The following is a 16,315-nucleotide window of genomic DNA, read 5'->3' as shown; positions in this document are numbered from 1 at the left end:
AATGTTTTTATTGCATCAACCTTGTAATGGCAGACACAGTTGCAGCCTGAATCAAAGTATATGAGATTTTGACGTGCCATCGTCAAAAATACACGTGTCAAGGATTAATTCTCCTTGGTAAAAAAAAATATATTAAATCTGATTAATGAGACCTAAAAACTCAATAAAACACTCTATTTTGCAAACAAACAAATAACTTGCTCATAGATTGAATTGGATAGTTTATGCATGGACAATAGTTTAGATTTCCATTTTTTGAATGCACTTATATAGATGTCTTCTCTTGCATGTTATTTATATTATAGATTTATATTTCCTATATCCACAACTGGTACTGAAATGATGGAGATTTCCACATTGTGGGACTAAATAAGGTTATCTTATACAGTATTACAAATATTTATTATTAATAATAATTTTTTTGTTTAACCTGACCCCGTTCTCAGATGACGTCTCTAGCGACGTATTAATTCATTTCCGTTTCAGAGGGCATCTTGTGAGGCCGCGAATTATTTTACATTTATATCTCCAGAGCCCTCTAAATTGCCCGTAGGCATGACTGTGAGTGAGAATGGTTGTTTGTTTCTATGTGCCCTGCGATTGGCTGGGCACATAGTTCAGGGTGTACCCCGCCTCCTGCCCGATGACAGCTGGGATAGGCTCCAGCACGCCCGCGACCCTAGTGAGGAGAAGCGGCTCAGAAAATGGATGGATGGATGGATCTCCAGAGCCGCATTAACTGGCTTATTTTCTTGTTCAAAGTGGGTAACTATGCTATAACGCGGTCCCACCCAGACCTATATGACAAGTGTACTGTATCACCCAATCACTTATTTCAGTGTTTTGCGACTTCATGACATGATAGCTTAGCAATTAGCATCATGCTCTTCCGTCTTTTACTACCTACTTCTCGCCCTCCCATCATTTATCACGTAAATGATAAGTGTAAGAAGCATGGCCCCGCTGTGTGGAGTTTGCATGTTCTCCCCGTGCCTGGGTGGGTCCTCCCACATACCAAAAACATGCGTGGTAGGTTGATTGAAGACTCTAAATTGCCCGTAGGTGTGAATGTGAGTGTGAATGGTGTTTGTTTCTATGTGCCCCGCGATTGGCTGGCGACCGGTTCAGGGTGTACCCCGCCTCCCACCCGAAGATAGCTGGGATAAGCTCTAGCAGCCCGCGACCCAAGTGAGGATAAGCAGTAAAGAAAATGGATGCATGAAAAATAGGCCCCTTGACTCAACAAATGTTGGAATACACTGATCTACTCATTACTTTCCTAAATATAAGCTCAATTTATTAAGTATGATGCGGCGTCATGGTGGAAAACTGGTTAACACGTCTGCCTCACAGTTCTGAGGACCCGGGTTCAAATCCCACCTCGCCTGTGTGGAGTTTGCATGTTCTCCCCGTCCCATATCCCAAAAAGATGCATGGTAGGTTAATTGAAAACTCTAAATTGCCTGTAGGTGTGAATGTGAGTGTGAATTGTTGTTTGTTTATATGTGCCCTAAAATTGGCTGGTGACCAGTTCAGGGTGTCCCTTGCCTCTCGCCTCGAGTCACCTGGGATTGGCTCCAGCACGACCGCGACCCTAGTTAGGATAAGCGGAATGGAATATGAAAGAATGAATGAAAGTTATGACGCACATGTTTCATGATTAATACCCAATAGGAGTAGAGGAGTGATTGTTACATGTATTATTATCATCTACCTGATGGTAATCATATGTGAATCAGCTCAGCTCATGCGTAAACTTCACCTCCATTTTATGAGATGGACAATATTGGCTCTAAAAACCACCACAATGGATTAAAATTGAAACGAACAAAATGTGCTTTAACTGCAGACTTTAATTTGAGGGTATATACATCCAAATCAGGTAAACGGTGAAGGGATTATAACAGTTTGTGTATATCCAACACTTACAGTACATGCCTAATAATTTTTAAGGGGGCTGGTTAGCTGCGCTGCATGCTAGCATTGCGTATCCTCGGGTTGCTGAAGTAGGTCTGACGCATATCTCACAATCGTACCGTATATAATATACCCTTGGAGGTTTGATTCGGCACTATTAATTTTCTAGGTAATATGCCCAAACTTATTTTTCTTACTCTACAATGCTGCCCCGGAGCCAAAGAAATACTAAAAACAAATCTCTTTGGGATGACCTTAAAGGTGATGGGAAATGTAGTTTTCTTTGCAAGATCATGACGTATTGACAGCGAGACAAACGGGCATCGTTACTACGTTACCCAGAATTAAACATTGGCTCAGGGCGGACAAAAGACGCTAGTATAGGGTGTATTTGAAAATAACCTAAGCGAGCTCTGCTAGACTCCGCACCGTTCGGAAACTCAGAGCGCTGTTGGAATGTGCACTCTCAGAGTTGAGTTAGGGCATTAAATTGAATTTCCAAACGCACCTTATACCCACTGCCGCAACCCTGCGCGCCGCCATATTGGCTTGCAATAAGCATTGTCACACTGCTTCACCACATTTGTAAATGAGAGGAAAAAAATAAAAAAGTTGTTCGTGCATATGAAACGAACGAGGCACATGAACCGACTGGACTGGTCTGGACTGAACCGAAACAGTTAAACCAAACCATTTGGACAGTTTTCAAAAACTGTTCCACCCCTGTAATGTACCACATCCACTATTTGAGGAAATACAGTTTGGGTTTTTATACAGGGAGAGGCACTATCAATGTTTGATGCTTATCGTATGCCACATCACAATAATGAGGTATGCCACATCACAATATCATAATACTGGACTTTCTTGTAGATTTGAACCGCAACATTTTTATTCTCATTATGCGGGTTACCTGAATATAGGTGTGTGTCCAGGCTTGGGTTTATTCCATGAAAAATGGGATGGTACAGAGAGGAACTGCTCCCCAGGCCCATCCTTCTTGAGGCTGTGGAGGGCCTCTTCTGAGGGAGAGTCTAGATTAGGAGGCATATTTCCTTGGTCATCTATTCCTAACTCTCCTTTCGCTGATGTCTGCATGGCTGTTGTGTCCTGTGAGGTCTTCCTTGTCTTGGATGGGATATCTGCCTCCGATTGGCAGCACTGGAAGGGCAACATTCCTCCAGACGGACTGCCATTCCAGGTGTCCTCTGTCACGCTGCCCCTAGGTGAAGGTCCCGGCGTGGGTGAGGGTGAGTGATGTGGCGACACGGAGCCAGGATAGCAGATATCCGCACTGGAGTGGCGCCTCTTCCCACAGGGTGAGGTGGGACGCGAGGAGGGCCGAGAAGGTGGCCGTGGGCTAAGCCAGTTCTCATCAGTGACACTGGTGCGCGGTGAGTGGCAGGGGGACTGTCGAGGTGACAGAGTGACAGAGTGGGACTGCTGGACGAAGGAGGGGTGAGGGTGCTGCCACTGCGGCTGCTCCTCCAGATTCCCGACGCCCGTTTGAGGGGAGGCGCAGCCCGGGGATGTAAGCGGCGAGCCCAGGGTGAAGCGAGCGGCAGCTTCATTGAGCTCAGCGTCAACATCGTCGTAGACATGGGAAAATGATTCACAGGAGGAGGCGTCAGAAAACCAGCTCCTAGATGAGAGACTGCTGCCTGGGCTTGGGCTGAGAGAGGAGTCCCGGTATGAATGGTCAAGAGGCAAATAGAGGTGGTCTCTGGAAAGAGGCCTTTCACTGTGATAGTCCCTATCAGGGCCATTTGCCCTTAGATCTTGTTCATTGACATCCATCTCCTGCTGGCAGTTCGGGGAGATGGAGGTGATCTGAATACTGGGGCACTCGAAGGCTTTTGGTGCCTCCACTGGAGCAGAAGGGAGCAAGGGGGAGGTGCCATACTTAGAGTCTTGTGCCTCATAACTCAGGTACATGGGTCCTTGTTTGTGTGACTGAAGGCGAGGCGAAGTGCTGATGAGCGGGGAGTGGGACTGTGTGCCATGACGAGGAAGGCTGATTGACTGGTGGTTCGTGACCACTGATGGGGGCTGGCTTAGGATGTAGAACGATGTGTTGTCATCAGGCTCCAGATCTAAGAGGAGACATGAAATGAAATATTAACACACAGCAGGACCTTTTAATCATATTTATCAGAGTGGATTTGTGTTTCATTTTTAACTCACTAACTGCCATTGACGGCTGCTGAATTCAAATATCCATGTTAACATGGAGGACTGGCAGTGATGTATAGTACAGGTCCTCATTAGGGTCAAGGATGAGCTAGAGCCTATCACAGGCGACTTTCCGCGAGATCTGGAATACAACCTGGACTGGTTGCCAGTCAATTGCAGGGCAGATATAGACAAACACAATTCACACTCACACCTATTGACAATTGAGTCTTTTATTAACGTAATGTGTTTGTTTTTGGAACATGTGAAGAAGCCAGAGTACACAGAGAAAACTAACAATCACAGCGAGAACATCCAAACAGGAAGGACTAAACCAAAGATTCCAACCCAAACTGTGATTCAGACGATCTAACCACTATAGCGCCGTCATCCAACAAAAGCTTTTCATATGGTAAGTCATACAAAAGCCAATACAGAGGAATGCCCCTGAGATTGTACAATTTGGAAATTGATCACATTTTTCTAAATTTGGACATAACCTTAGAGTTTGAACAACTGCCATGCATGACAAGGAATATCAGTATATTGTGGGAAATTTCAGTGGACCTTGAATCAAAAGATCAGCTGAACTATATGTTTTTCCTTTTCTTTGTCTTTTTATTGCTTTTAAAGAATAATGTGAGAAAAGGAGAAGAATATACACAAGCACGCTTACAGTAAGACTCCAGAGTCACAATGGTCACTTTTTAGAATTTTTTTTTTCATTTTGCCATTAGCGCTCATGTGAGTGACATATGCATGAGTTTACTGCATATCACCTCATCTGTAACAACTGCAATGGCTGAGAGGTTAAGGTGTTGGACTTGAAATTCAATTGGATTTTACCATGCAGGTTTGAACCCTGCTTGGTGCTTGAATTTATGGCAGCCATAAGAGCAGTGAGTGCCCTTGAAAACGCAATCCTCTTTCTGTGGTGTTATAAGTAGCCCCTAAACAAAATGTAAAATGAATGACAATTATTATTCTTCCTGAAGCTTAGACTGTTTTATCACTTTTTAAGTGTTTCAATGAATTGTGTCTAACTTATTTGAACCTATTTATGACAGTTAATTTTAAGCTGTTACTGTAAAAGAAATTTAAAAAAAATCACCTGGTGAGGTCAAGCGTCGGGAAATAATGGCAGATGTTACCAGGTATAGTCTGCCATACAGGCATTGGTTCGAGAGGGTTAACTGATGAACAGCACTACTCACGAAACAAATTCACACAATGGTGCATGCTGTCAGCTGTCATCACAACTAGGACTGGCAGGCTATTTATACCCAAAGTCATTCAACACAGGCAGCACGCACGCACACACACACACACACACACACACAAACACAAGCCCACACACAAAAACAAACAAACAGACAAGAGCACATTGTCCGCATTGGCTCCACTCTTGTTAGTGGTTATTGATAAACATCCATGGATGCACTCTGCAGCACCCATTGTGAGTATTTCACCACTGCCCCCTCTACAAAATGTCTCACGTGTCAAATGGTAAGCCACCGAGTCCCAAAAAATAATGCTACATAATTGTAGGTTTGTATCTACTAGTTTAGTGGCAAATGTAATACTGCACAGGCGGCACGGTGGACGACTGGTTAGAGCGTCAGCCTCACAGTTCTGAGGACTGGGGTTCAATCCCCGGCCCCACCTGTGTGGAGTTTGCATGTTCTCCCCATGCCTGCGTGGGTTTTCTCCGGGCACTCCGGTTTGCCTCCCACATCCCAAAAACATGCATGGTAGGTTAATTGAAAACTCTAAATTGCCCGTAGGTGTGAATGTGAGTGCAAATGGTTGTTTGTTTGTATGTGCCCTACGATTGGCTGGCAACCAGTTCAGGGTCTACCCCGCCTCCTGCCCGATGATAGCTGGGATAGGCTCCAGCACACCCCGCAACCCTAGTGAGGAGAAGCGGCTCAGAAAATGGATGGATGTAATACTGCACATTAGAGAAACAGAACATGAAAAAGCAGATTACGCACAAGACAACTTGGGCATTTGCAAATTTGAAGTGCCTTAACTTGCAGTTGATAATTGCAGATACACTCCAGTCATGTAGGTAGCGGTAATGTGGTTGACAACTGAAGGCGAAGGAGTCATGTCTGTCGACCTTCATGGTTCCGAGTTTTGAGAAACTAGAATGCCACTCAGTCAAAGGCAGAGTTGGACAAGCTTGGCGAATCGTTAACATTGTGTTTGTTTTTCTGTCCGCCTGTTCTGAGGCTAATTCTGGTTTCTTGGTGGAGTATACGGTATATGACAACCAGGCCAGACCATTTTTGATTCATAGGTGATGGGAATGGATAATATCGTGACCAAAATGACGAAAAATGAAAATAAGTTCTTCTAGAACAAGTGGAAAATTCACCAGGCTACTTTCAAGGAATGACATAAGAACTCTACCATTGTCTACCCTTTTCAGTGAAATAAACTGCTTTGTCCAAATGTTTACTGAGAGTCTCTCAAGCAACTTCTTCCTTCGCACATGTACTGCACATACACAAAGTTCTATGGATAGTGCCTTTGTAGTTTTTGTGTAATCCTAGTTACAAACCAACAACTAACAAAACTTCAATTAAAGGAATACCTCTTGTCGTTGTGCTTTTAGGTTTCTTCCTTTTCTCATGTTACACACCTCAACAAAGTAGTTTTTCCAGTTACGCTGATAACAAACCACACAAGCGAAGGGGAAAACATAGCTTTCCAATTGAAGGGCAGTAACAGGTGGACTATATTTTTTACCTCCAAAATGAAGAGCATATTAAATGCATGTATAATGCCGTCATGATAATGTGAAATTATTGCACAATACTTCCCTAAATTCCAGAGAATTAGCAATTATGTTCTAAAGAAAAGTGCAAAAAAATGAAACATTGGGTGACAAAATCCCAAATTGTTCTGGAATTTTGTAGTTAACGCCCAACATTCTCTCAGTTTGTAATCACCACTGCCTGTCAAATCAGATATTGAGGCTAAAGGATAAAGAGGGAGACTGGCCCTCTACCCTCGTTTCCTAACAACAGCAACAGCAGCAGCAGCAGCAAGCTTTATATTTATAGCTGCTCAGCTTCACACTGGGCCTGGCTACCTGTCACAAGACCAAGCATGGGATCCTCTGACGACAGCATCGGACTGACAGACAACACACAGGCAGCATGTAGACACAGGCGCACACACACACACATGACAGAGGCAAGGGGAAGAGGCTGTGTGGAAAAGTAGAAGCTGTAAATTTCGTAATGGCAGCATGAGACACGAGTCATTACGTGAAGGAAACAGTGAGTTAAAGTAAGTGTAGAAAACCTGAGGAGTAACAGTATATAACAACCTATTAAATACTGGGAATTTTGATCAAGGAGATTGCAATTCCATAAGTATTGGGTTGATGTTCTTGTAAATTAGGTGTTTATAGCCAGTAATTATGAACTAAAACTGCATAAAACTAGATTATTCTCATTGATTTTAAATCATCATACTTTATCTATAATTTAAACACACTGAGCTTCAAGTCTAGCGATGCACCACCACCGGTTTTGAGATGTTCTGATCACTAGTAGTCAGACGACGATACCATAGGCAAGTTATGACGACTATGATTCGATCGGTATCTATGCAGCCAGGTCAGAATACAATCATTTGCCAAAACCATGCTATTGTGAATGTGAAATCACATGTCTGCGTTGGCTTGGATAGAAATGAGAGCAGTAACCTTTTAATGTCTATCTTTTTAGCACTCTAGTCAGATGGAAGATTAGGAAACCTTCTGCTGTCTCGTCCAACAGTTTCAGTGCCATGAATTCAAAATTATCTATTTAAATTTGCCTTTTTATAATTTGGCATGAAGCAGTCTCTGTCTTTTTACAATGTGGTTACACTTGAGAACAAGCGCTCAGAGTCAAATGTCACGAGGTCCATCTGCTTTTCTACTTCGACACATTTTCAGCCATCAAGGGGCAGAGTTACAAAGCCGAAGATCATACAGCGGACAGCCATGCTACCGGGTCCCAGATATTATTAGCTTGTGACCTAAAACCTCCAGAGTGAGGAAAGTGGGTGGGTGATGGGAAAACCCCCTGTCAAAGCCCATTCACCTTAGGAGTGTAGGTCACGGAGGAGAAATGAGAAGAGAGTGGAGGTACCAGTGTTTTATCAATGGCTTTGGATGTAAATCCCCTGCAGTTCTTGAAAGTCCAGTGCGTCACAGACTCATCAAGTGTCCATACATCACAGCCAATCCGGTTAAATAAAGATCTCTAAGAGGCTTTGCTGTACCTCAGTTATTAATAGCATAACCACCCCGTTTCATTGAAGCACGGATGTTTGTGACATACAACAAAGTGACTGTAACTATGGGAAACCTTGTTGGTAATGCTTGCATCCACTTAGGTTGATTGTTACAAAGTTCACTAAGCCCCAGAGTGATTGTAACACTGCCTGAGGATTCTTGCTTGGGGATAAGGCGCAGGGACTTTGTTCCGCCCTCCTCCCCTTCCTCCTCACACAAAGTGTGTCAGGGTCCTGTGACCGGCAGTGACATACAAGCCCACATACTGAGAAAGTCCAGTCAACAACAGAGAGGTAGGGTTAGTCTCTTCCAGAGCAGATTCACATTAATGCTGTTGCTGCCACAGTCTTTCAGCCCACCCTAACACGTTCCGTTAAGCCTCATATTATTATCCAAATTCTAAATTAAAGTGAAATGCTATTTGTTGAATGAGTATCTTCAGGAAGAAAATGACACAATAAAGTGGCAATTCATTTTAAGATGTGTTAAAATGAAAACTGTTCACCACATTCATTGTTTTTTATATTTTCAAAAGTATTCACTATTACTAAACACTATTAATACACACTACTATCTTATCTGACAAGTTTTGATGAAATGCAATCTTATGCATCAATCTAAAGGATCCTGGTAATCAACTATAAATGCCATACCCATTGGATATGCCTATATTAAAAATAAATGTGAATAATTTGGGCTATGGACAATAGACATTCTTTATTTGTCAAAATGTGTCACTCATTGACCAAATGATTATTAACACAGTACTATTGGACACAGTAGTTATGGAGTGGACACTTTGTTGGAGAAACGTTATTATCACAAACTACAGTACAAGCTACTATTGGTCAGCCATTGGTCATGCCCGCAAAAGTCTCCGCAACTTTATTTTATTTTTTTTAAATATCTACAACGCAATGCCGTTTCACTTCTGCATTCAGTGGTTGGCCTTATATTTTAGGGGCTACTTTCTACTCTAGAGTGCATGTGAAAGGTTCGGACAATTATCATGAACCGTCCCACCCATAGTTATGTTATTTAGCCTTACTAAAACGTTCACAATCACCTGATTTTTATTTTTAATCGTCCCAAACCAGTCTATGAAACTTAATGTTTGACCAGCTAGCTAAACTGTTAAATTAGCTTACCTGTCTTTGGGAGTTTTGTAGTGACGGATAAGTTCAATGTCGTCGTTGTGTCTTTAATGTGCGAGTTGCAAGCCATGCAGGTTGCCATCCTCTTTTTGAAGACTTCATTGACAACATAATCCTTGAATCCAAAATATATTATCTTTGGAGCTCCTTTCATTGTTCACGCAGGTGGCTACATGACACTGGCAGGTGTGGAACAATGCAGACTGGGTTGCCAGTTTGGGGAAAATGACCCCCCCAAAGTGTTTCTTTCAACAACAAAAAAAGCAAACTGTCTTAATTAAAATGCAGATTTCCAACTCTAAACAAGATGACTTGTCAAGTCATGTAGTTCAAGTCAAAGCCAAGCCAAGTCTCTTGGCTACCAAGACAAAGTCAAGTCTTTCCCAAGTATTTGGCAAGCAAGTCGCAAGTCATAAAACTGGCAACTCGAGTCGACTCGAGTCAGGTCATTTGACTCAAGTCCCCCCATCTCTGCTGGTTTGACTGAGTCGTACATAACACATTCCCAGAGTGGACACTTAACACCCATGCAGACTGTTTTCAGCATTTACATGAAACAATACCTCGAGACATGTTTGCATATATCTCCATTTTCATGGTAACGAACAAACATTTTAAATGTTTGAAAGAATTACCGTCTAAACAGCCCCTAATATGCCGTTTTTGTGTGCATTTTCACGCAACAAGACATCATAGTCTTGGATTACGCACTTGCCACAAAACCATGTGGCACAGGAGCTGGAGTGTAACGTAACCCCAGGTTCCCTTTGTGGCGGGCACGCAACTTGATTAGTAGCAGCTCTGCTTACACCCCTGTACAAAAGGCTTTATATTCTGACCAGCGGCCCTGTCTCCTCTTTCAACCGGCGTCAGGAGCTGTTGGGCGACAGCTCGCAGAATTATGCCACTGACCATGACTCTTAAGGAAAAAAAATAAATACAGTAAATCACACTATAATTGTCACATAAATCATTTCCCCCCTTTGTATATGATATGACTCTTCTGCGTTAGTGGGCTAATGTGATTTTAACCACATTTCTAACAAGCGTGAAAAAAGCATTCTCAATACAACACAGACATCAAAACTCATTCCATCGAACTTTTAAACTTCCAGGTGAGAATGACAATTCTAAGTAAACTATCTTTTTGGTACCAAATTACCGGTAGTATGATTTATACCCCAACGACACAATATGGTTATTTCAGTACCTGGCACACACTTTAGACACTGAAAACCAATAATTGCGCCCCACACCCTACCAAAGCCAAATGTACTGCTCATTGAACACAACATTTCATAATGACAATGAATTTTACATTATCATGTCATGTACTTTAACTGTATTAGGCAATTCACAATAATCAAATAACAAATCACCAACCATGTAGTCTTTTAAAGATTTTTTTTTTTTTTTTTAGATCTCGTAGGCTGGCTGGTGCCCTACTTTTCTAAAATAGGAGTTTGTGACGCACAGACATACGTGTTACAAAGGTTTGCCATCACCTGTGGCTTAAACCCTTCCTGACTGGATTTTTGCCAAGCCTACTGGTGTTCTATGTATCTACTGAGTGCATACAAATGAAAATCTGTGATAGGTGAGACCTAAGTCAAAGAATGTTGGTCTCGCTTTAATCATCGCATCGCTTGTCTTGCATTTGCGTGCTATGTAACGTTTATGTAAGCGTTACTTCATAAACCCTTCCTGTGCTGTCACAGAACACTCACTAGCCAACAGAGGCTCACCCTAAGCCAACATTAACATACACTTGCAGCTAAATTAGGCTCCTAATTAACAATCTCATGCCGAGATAACATTATGGGATAAAGCTATAGTGCCAAACAACAACCTGAACTAAACACCAGCAAAGATCCCATTCACACACATTTGTCTGAAAGGTGCATTAATGCGTTTTTTTCTGAAAAAGGCTGTGAAAGCTTCTTATCAGACTTTTATCTTATACAATCTTCTGACGGGCCACAACTAAAATACTCGGTGACTTGACCGCTAAACAAAGCAAGCATGTAAAATTCACCTATGAAATCTGCATAAGCGATAAATAACATGCTTTACTCCAAATAGGAAGAGCACTGTCGTTAAACTGGAATCTTCAAAGAATGGGTGTTGGGAAGCTGGATGCTGTTTATGATGATCAGAGGAGTAAATGCTGGCGCATATTGTTGGAACTCTATTCACAGTTTGCGCGTAATGCCCTTTTTGTTCAGCTGTCAGAGTCCACATGGTCCACATTCCGGTTATGACCCATGTAGTAGGGTCCACACAACCTTATGGGCCCCAGCTGGAATGTGAACCATCATCCTGTGATAATCTTACTGCTGCAGCACACGTGACAAATGAAATGTACTTTTATTATGGACACACGCAGACACACATATATTATCAAGAGCAATAATCATTGGAGATTGGCTGTAGAGATGACAATACCAAGTGGTTGCTCGACTGAAATATAGGTTAAAGGTGTTTCTTAAAATAATTCAGATTCAAAATACTGTAATCCCTATGCCCCACAGTACAAAGGGAGAAAGAAACAAATGAAAGGAGATACAGGAGTTAAAACAGCTTTCTCTCGGGTGTAATGCAGCCTCTGATATGTTGATACAGCACAGCCAGCAGTAGCTTCAGTTACACTAAATTTAAACTAGACAGATGCCTCACATAGTCATGCCTCGCCCCCGGGGAAACAAACGTCTCATTCATCATAACGGGTGCTGCGACCCCTTAAATTCAGTAGGGTTATGGGGGCACCCACGTGGTGGTCTGCTCCCACATGTTGACCTCATGCATGACTGTCTGACCGCTGACCTCTTTGCCTTTTACCTTTTCAAGGAGGATGAGAAAGTCGTGGTCCTGAAATTCTCTTTTAAAATTCATGCAGTCTCACTTGGGCTTTAAACTACAGTATACAGTCAAACCAATAATTTCATCTGTGCGTATTCTCAGTCATTCGGGCTATGATAATTCACAAAAAGTGGACTTCTCCGTTAATGAAGACTTCTACAGCTCTCAATTTCTAGTGGAAAATTGTGCGTGGAAAATGTTTACATTTTTGGTGGAGAGAGTAGTGGAAAAAATTCTAATTTCGAGAGGAGCGACTGGTGGATACAGTCTAAATTTCTAGTGCGGAGAGTGGTGGATAAATTCTAAATTTCCTGTTGAGAAATTCAAAATTTCTGGTGTAGCAAATGGTGGAATTGGATACATTCTAGATTTCTGGTGGAGAGAGTGGAGGAGAATTTACAACTGAAGTCAAATTGCCTTCAATCCCACTGTTGTAGATTTCAACTGTATGCTCTTCAGGAGCATCATAAAATTCCGAATTCCTGGTACATTAACAAAAATGGACTGTAGTGTAGTTCATAGGATGATCTATTGCATAACTTTTACAGAATTTACCGACCTGTCAAAGTGGTCAGAGTAAGTTTTGTGTCTCCTGGCATTTTAGGGAAACATTTCTGACAGACCTCATGAGCTTGTACTTGCACAGTCTTGAGTCATTGCTGCCACCCCTCAACCTTTAAGTCTACACACACATTCACTCATAACACACCTGGCTTGAGTCTGGGAGTGCTGACACACTCACCTGGAGATGTGGTACACAGCATTCTTCAAAACCTCTCTTTGTTAAGATCACGAAGTGTCCACACAGTAAGAAAAAAAATGGCTACAGACGTGCTAGGACGAGAGAGATCCTCCCGCACCGAGTATGATCGAGTCACCAGAACCTACCGTCTGCCCTGTGCCGCTCTCTTTTGGGAGCTCAAAATAGTCCACCATGAGAGCGATGTAATTTCAGTCATTCAGTCTTTCCCATGAATGAAGAGGGCTTCGGTTTAATCAAAATGTTCGTGGAAATTTCTTGAGTTGCTATCTTGCAGCATACCAACTGTTAGCATGTTATCAATTATTATTTGAAATACTGCCTGACCAAAGAGCACAAAGTAAATTCCTTCTCAATCAACTGTGTTACTTTCTGTACTTAAGATTGCTATTATACTATGTGTTAGCTTACCAACTGTTAGCATGTTAGCATTAACTGAACTTCGTAATCTTAAACCCATCCCATGAGACTATAGCAGATTAATGCCACTTTTTGTACTCCACTGAAAGGCACCATTCAAAGATAAAGAATACCATAGGATGACAATCAGAAATAAAATTTAATATGACATAGTGGTGGCAGCACGGTGGACGACTGGTTAGAGCGTCTGCCTCACAGTTCTGAGGGCCGGGGTTCAATCCCCAGCCCCGGCTGGGTGGAGTTTGCATGTTCGCCCCGTGCCTGCATGGGTTTTCTCCGGGCACTCCGGTTTCCTCCCACATCCCAAAAACATGCATGGTAGGTTAATTGACAACTCTAAATTGCCCGTAGGTGTGAATGTGAGTGCAAATGGTTGTTTGTTTGTGTGCGCCCTGCGATTGGCTGGCAACCAGTTCAGGGTGTACCCCGCCTCCTGCCCGATGATAGCTGGGATAGGCTCCAGGACGCCCGCGACCCTAGTGAGGAGAAGCGGCTCAGAAAATGGATGGATGGATGGATGACATAGTGGTAGCTTAGTAGCTAAAATGGTGCCTATGGCTCTGTTGTACCTTAGCAGTACCCATATGGCTCAGTCAACAAAAAATGTTGACAATAATCGTGAAGGCAACAATCTGTTTTATCATGTTACCAGAACATTAAAAATATTGCTTCAATTGTACAGTTAATAAATATTTTATGATGGCGACAGTTTGACAAGGCATTAGACTACACCAGAACATTAAAAATATTGCTTCAATTGTACAGTTAATAAAGAGTTTATGATGGCGACAGTTTGACAAGGGACTAGACTACCTTCATTATTACCGAAACAAAACCAAGCTCATTACTAAATGGTCTGCAGTTATAGATATACAGGTAGTATCTCATTGAAGTATCTAATTAACTGCTTTCTCTGTCATTTCCATATCCAATAGAGAAGCTGTGCAAGAGAAAAGAAGCTACTCTAGAATGCTCCTTCAATGTCTTGCAACCATATGGAATGAAGACAACAACAAAAAAACAACAACAATGCAGACAAGGTGGGTGGGAGAGCAAAAATGTTGTTCATTGAATTTTTTTATTCCAGCCTAGCATCTAAAACCACTATTCTACCATCATGAATCCACTACCACTACACTACTGTCCCGCTGCCTCGTACCACTACCAATCCCTCACTGCTCATGGCCATCTTAATCCTAATATACGGTATTTCTACCACTCACACCTCCTAGTAGACACAAGTGGGCTAAGTAGTAGTTACAGTTAGTGTTAACATGTAAACTGTAATATACGCCTGTTATCAAAAACAGCAAGGAAAATATTGAAAAATGTGTTTTGTTTGTAGGGCCAGATCAACTTCCAGCAGATCGTAGCAAATTGGAGGTCACCATGAATAAGTGAAACAATGCACGCCCATATACACACACACACACACACATACACACTGTTCTAATGACTGTTAGCGCAAAGTCCAAAACTAACGGTCCCTAGACATGTCCCTGATAAAAAACTGCATTTGGTCTTCCACATCCAAGTGTTTTCAGATTATACTGTAATTGACAAATTTTATAAAGTTAATGTTCTTCAGGCGGCACGGTGGACGACTGGTTAGAGCGTCTGCCTCACAGTTCTGAGGACCAGGGTTCCATCCCCGGCCCCGCCTGTGTGGAGTTTGCATGTTCTCCCCGTGCCTGCGTGGATTTTCTCCGGGCACTCCGGTTTCCTTCCACATCCCAAAAACGTGCATGCTAGGTTAATTGACAACTCTAAATTGCCCATAGGTGTGAATGTGAGTGTGAATGGCTGAATGTGTATATGTGCCCTGTGAATGGCTGGCAACCAGTTCAGGGTGTACCCCGCCTCCTGGCCGATGATAGCTGGGATAGGCTCCAGCACGCCCGCGACCCTAGTGAGGAGAAGCGGCTCAGATAATGGATGGATGGATGGACATTCTTCAGAAAATAAATAAAACTGGAGAAAAAAGCCATAGTTATTTAATGGAAATCCAACAGGATTTGCCATGAAATTCATTTTACTGTTTTACACAGACCTGTGATTGGCTGGCGACTAGTGCAGGGTGTACCCCACCTTTTGCTCGAAATCAGCTGGGATAGGTGCTAACTGCCAGCACACCTGCGACCCTAGTGGGGATAAGCGTTTCAGAAAATTTATCCATGGATGTTTTACATAGTGAAACCACCACCAATATCCATTCTGTGACAATGCTCAACCTCTAAATGGGAATACTGAGATAAAAATAACCCGTTGCAAGGTTGAACTGTTGCCATCATAAATCGTTTATACAATATTTTTTATATTTTTCATTCATTTACCGTACCGCTTATCCTCACCAGGGTTGCCGGCGTGCTGGAGCCTATCCCAGCTGACTCTGAGCAAGAGGCGGGGTGCACCCTGAACTGGTCGGCAGCCAATCGCAGGGCACACATAAACAAACAACCATTCGCACTCATATCTAGAGTACGGGCAATTTTCAATTAACCTACCATGCATGTTTTTGGGATATGGGAGGAAACCGGAGTGCCCGGAGAAAACCCACACAAGCACAGGGAGAACAAACAAACTCCACACAGGCGAGGCCAGATTTGAACCCGGGTCCTCAGAACTGTGACGCAGATATTCGAAACAGTCGTCCACCGTGCCGCCTAGTTTTAACATCAAAATCTAAAACAACAACACTTTGGCTTATCTTGAATGACAAAAGGCGTGTAAAAGTGT

General features: G+C 42.6%; 1 protein-coding gene across 3 annotated transcripts in view; it reads right to left on the bottom strand.

Annotated features, from left to right (window-relative positions):
• Nucleotides 1-16,315, bottom strand: part of nfatc3a (nuclear factor of activated T cells 3a) — a 77,825-nt gene that overhangs the window by 56,931 nt on the left and 4,579 nt on the right. For all 3 annotated transcript variants that reach the window (XR_009787430.1, XM_061765771.1, XM_061765772.1), the window contains exon 2: nucleotides 2,831-4,010. Coding sequence is in view for 2 of the 3 variants with exons in the window: in XM_061765771.1 (XP_061621755.1) it covers nucleotides 2,831-4,010 (1,180 nt within the window). In the remaining variant the exon portion in view is untranslated. The remainder of the gene's footprint in view (nucleotides 1-2,830; nucleotides 4,011-16,315) is intronic.

This window comes from Phyllopteryx taeniolatus, chromosome 2, assembly GCF_024500385.1.
Source record: "Phyllopteryx taeniolatus isolate TA_2022b chromosome 2, UOR_Ptae_1.2, whole genome shotgun sequence".
Taxonomy (NCBI): domain Eukaryota; kingdom Metazoa; phylum Chordata; class Actinopteri; order Syngnathiformes; family Syngnathidae; genus Phyllopteryx; species Phyllopteryx taeniolatus.
The sequence above is the reverse complement of the archived record's forward strand: the minus strand, read 5'-3'. Positions and strand labels throughout refer to the sequence as shown.